The following is a 3,424-nucleotide window of genomic DNA, read 5'->3' as shown; positions in this document are numbered from 1 at the left end:
TCCTGCTGCTCAACACAACTCATTTCTCAAGTTATTTTAACTCTGATTTAGTTTCTAATTCTCCAAAATGAGTAATAATGATGAGCATTGTAGTGCTATTTTTTATTTTAAAAAACAAATTATTATTATTAATTTATGCTATTTTGTTTTTTAATTTTGGCGTGCTATTTTTGGACTTTAAATAACCATAAAAGCTACTATTTCACCAACTTTAGCAACATTTACAAAAAAAAAAAAATTAAATCATTCAGAAAATTATAATTTCGAGTCTGTGCTCTCTTATTAATCAGCATCATCTCTCTCTCTCTCTCTATCTCTCTCTATCTCTCTCCGACATTTTCGTTCTGCAAGAAGAGAAGATGCAGAATCCGGTGGTTGGGTCTCTCCTCTTCTTCATCGTGACATGTCTCGTCTTCACATCTGTTTCAGGATCAGATATAAACATCAACGGACCTGACCTCATCGTCCACAGCACGAACATCTCCGATTGCGTCATCGGAGAAATCTCCGGCGCCGTCGCCGAGATTCTCAACTTCGTCGACGAGAGGCTCGCCGTTATATATCCAGCCATCCAAAAGTTCAAATCTCTGATCTCTTCTGATCCATTCAACGTGACTGGGACATGGGTCGGTTCAGACATATGCAGTTACCGAGGTTTCTTCTGTGACAACCCTCCCGACAACGGATCCGCCATAGCCGTAGCTTCCATCGATTTCAATGGTTTCCAGCTCTCAGCTCCTTCCATCGATGGGTTTCTTGATCAGCTTCCGGATTTAGCTATTTTCCACGCCAACACCAACAACTTCGGAGGCGTTGTACCTCCCAAGATCGCGGAACTCAAGTACCTCTACGAGTTCGACATCAGCAACAACAGATTCTCCGGTCCGTTCCCGACGGCGGTTCTCGGTATGCCCGGTTTAACGTTCTTAGACATCCGGTTTAACCGGTTTACCGGTTCAGTCCCTCCCCAGATCTTCACTCAAAACCTAGACGTTCTCTTCATCAACGACAACGAGTTCACCGCCAACTTGCCGGAAACACTGGGAGAAACTCACATTCAGTTCTTGACATTAGCCAACAACAAATTCAATGGTCCAATCCCGAGAGGAATCCTCAGAGCCATGTCGACAGTAACCGAAGTTCTGTTCTTGAACAACGAGTTAACCGGCTGTCTGCCCTACGAGCTAGGGTTCTTGAAAGAGGCGAGAGTCCTGGACGTCGGCCAGAACAGATTAACGGGTCGTTTGCCAATGTCTCTGACGTGTCTGGAGAAAGCCGAGCAGCTGAATTTCGCGGGGAATTTCTTGTTCGGAGCCGTGCCCGAGACAGTGTGCATGCTACAGAATCTGGCGAATTTCTCCTTGTCTGATAATTACTTCACGCACGTTGGACCGTTTTGCCGGATCTTGATCGAGAGAGGCGTTCTTGATGTGAGGAACAACTGTATTCCCTTTCTCCCGAACCAGAGACCGTTCAAGGAATGTCTAGGCTTCCTTGCAAGACCAAAGTATTGTTCTCACATGTGGTTTCACAGTTTTATTCCTTGTAAATTCTCTCGCTCGGTTTCTTCTTCTTCTTCTCCCCACTCTTCTTCTCACGTTTTGGCGCCAAAAATGTCTCCTTCGCCTTAATTCAGTGCATTTGATCAAACATTTCGTTAGTGGAAAACTTGTTGGCATGTGTTTTTTGGCTCGATATGCATATTCTAGAGGGTTCTTTTAAATGTTGTGACAAAATATTACGAGGGCCATCGAATAAAATGATGTTTTATTACGTAATGTCTACGTCATGTGCACGAGTGAAGCAAATTCTGAGGCTTTGGTATACGATTGAATGTAACCCACTGATGAGTTATGTCGTGTCATACATGATGACTTCATGACATAATCCTGCCAAAAATACATATTCGTATATGTTTAAGTGCACATAAATCTCCTCTTATTCAACCAGGTTCGCATCGCAATAGGACCTACCATTTCGGGTTTGGGTTTGAATTGGGTTATAGAAAAATTATACTATTCGATTTTTATATCAATTTCGATTTGATTCGGATCAATTCACTTTGGTTTGGATTAAATTTTTTATTGGTAAAAAAAAATAAAGAACATTTTGGTTTTTTAGTTGTTTTTTATTGGGTTCAATTCGATTCGGATTCGATTTTTTCAGATTTAGAGAAATTAGAATCATTCGGTTTTTATATTGGATTCGGTTCAATTACGGTTATATCTTATTCGATTCCATTCGGCGATTAATAACTAAATCCCTACATCGTATGCAGTGGCAGATCCAGAAAAATATTTTATTGGGGGCAATATTAATATATATATATATATAATAAAATGTATACTAACAAAAATATTTATGTTTTATAATTTAATTCTACAATTTTTTTTTATTTTCTAAAATTTTTACATAATAATTTTATTAGGAATCGTTTAGAATATATCTTTTTTTTATGACACGAATTAGATAATCCATTCAAAAATTGTACTTTATCTTGTTTATCTAATTAGGATGATATTTTAATTTTTTTTATTAACATGATTCAAAGCCAAATCATCTAAGTCAATTTGTTTACATGAGAATTGAATAAGCTCTCGGTTGAAATTTTACCACTATCTTTGAATTTCAATGGAATTTTTTAGAAAAATTTATCCACTAAATTAGCTACTATATTAAATACACACATATATATATATATATATATATATATATATATATTTATAAGTATGCTAAATATATAGAAACGAATAATAAATAAAAAATGGTTTCAAACAAAAATTATAACATTTTATATATATTTGATTTTGTTGTTATTATTTTTTATATTAAGTTATGATTAAATTGATGATAATTTTTTATTACGATTAAATTGATTATTATTTTTAGATGTAAGAAGAGAAAAAAATATAGGAAAAATGAAATTTTTAAAAAAATGGAAAAACTTGATATGTTTATTTGATTTCCTATTAAAAAATGAGGGAGGGACACTTATAATATGAAGTGGGGCATTATTCTTCACATCTTATTACGTTAAAACAAGTCCTTTTTTTTATTTTTAGTGAGGGCGAGTGACCCACTTCTCATAAAGTGGGTTCGCCCATGATCACATGTTTCACGTTCTTATAGATCCTTTTCAATCTTTTAAGAATATCGAACGAAAAAAAATGGGATAATAATTATTTGAATTTAACGGCTCAAAGAAAATTAAAATACAGTGTATAAGCCTATAAGGGTATCCATGAACATATCTAAGCAAAAGTCATATAAACACATAGTTTTGGAGCACCGAGAAGTCACGATCGAACATAATCGATCGACAAGCAGATTAATTAAAACGACGATAACCGGAAAGAAAATGACATTTTTATAAATTTGATTTGCATCAACTGCAATATCAAATTATGATCGGAATATATGGTGG

At 35.4% G+C, this 3,424-nt stretch overlaps 1 protein-coding gene across 1 annotated transcript; it reads left to right on the top strand.

Moving 5' to 3' along the window:
• The first annotated feature begins 265 nt into the window (after window positions 1-265).
• On the top strand, window positions 266-1,755 carry LOC104801432 (uncharacterized protein At4g06744-like). Its single transcript, XM_010524704.2, has one exon. It carries the CDS (start codon window positions 360-362, stop codon window positions 1,629-1,631), a length of 1,272 nt encoding a protein of 423 aa, XP_010523006.1. The 5' UTR covers window positions 266-359; the 3' UTR covers window positions 1,632-1,755.
• The last annotated feature ends 1,669 nt before the right edge of the window (window positions 1,756-3,424 follow it).

Source organism: Tarenaya hassleriana, unplaced genomic scaffold, assembly GCF_000463585.1.
Source record: "Tarenaya hassleriana unplaced genomic scaffold, ASM46358v1 Cleome7, whole genome shotgun sequence".
NCBI lineage: Eukaryota > Viridiplantae > Streptophyta > Magnoliopsida > Brassicales > Cleomaceae > Tarenaya > Tarenaya hassleriana.
The sequence above is the reverse complement of the archived record's forward strand: the minus strand, read 5'-3'. Positions and strand labels throughout refer to the sequence as shown.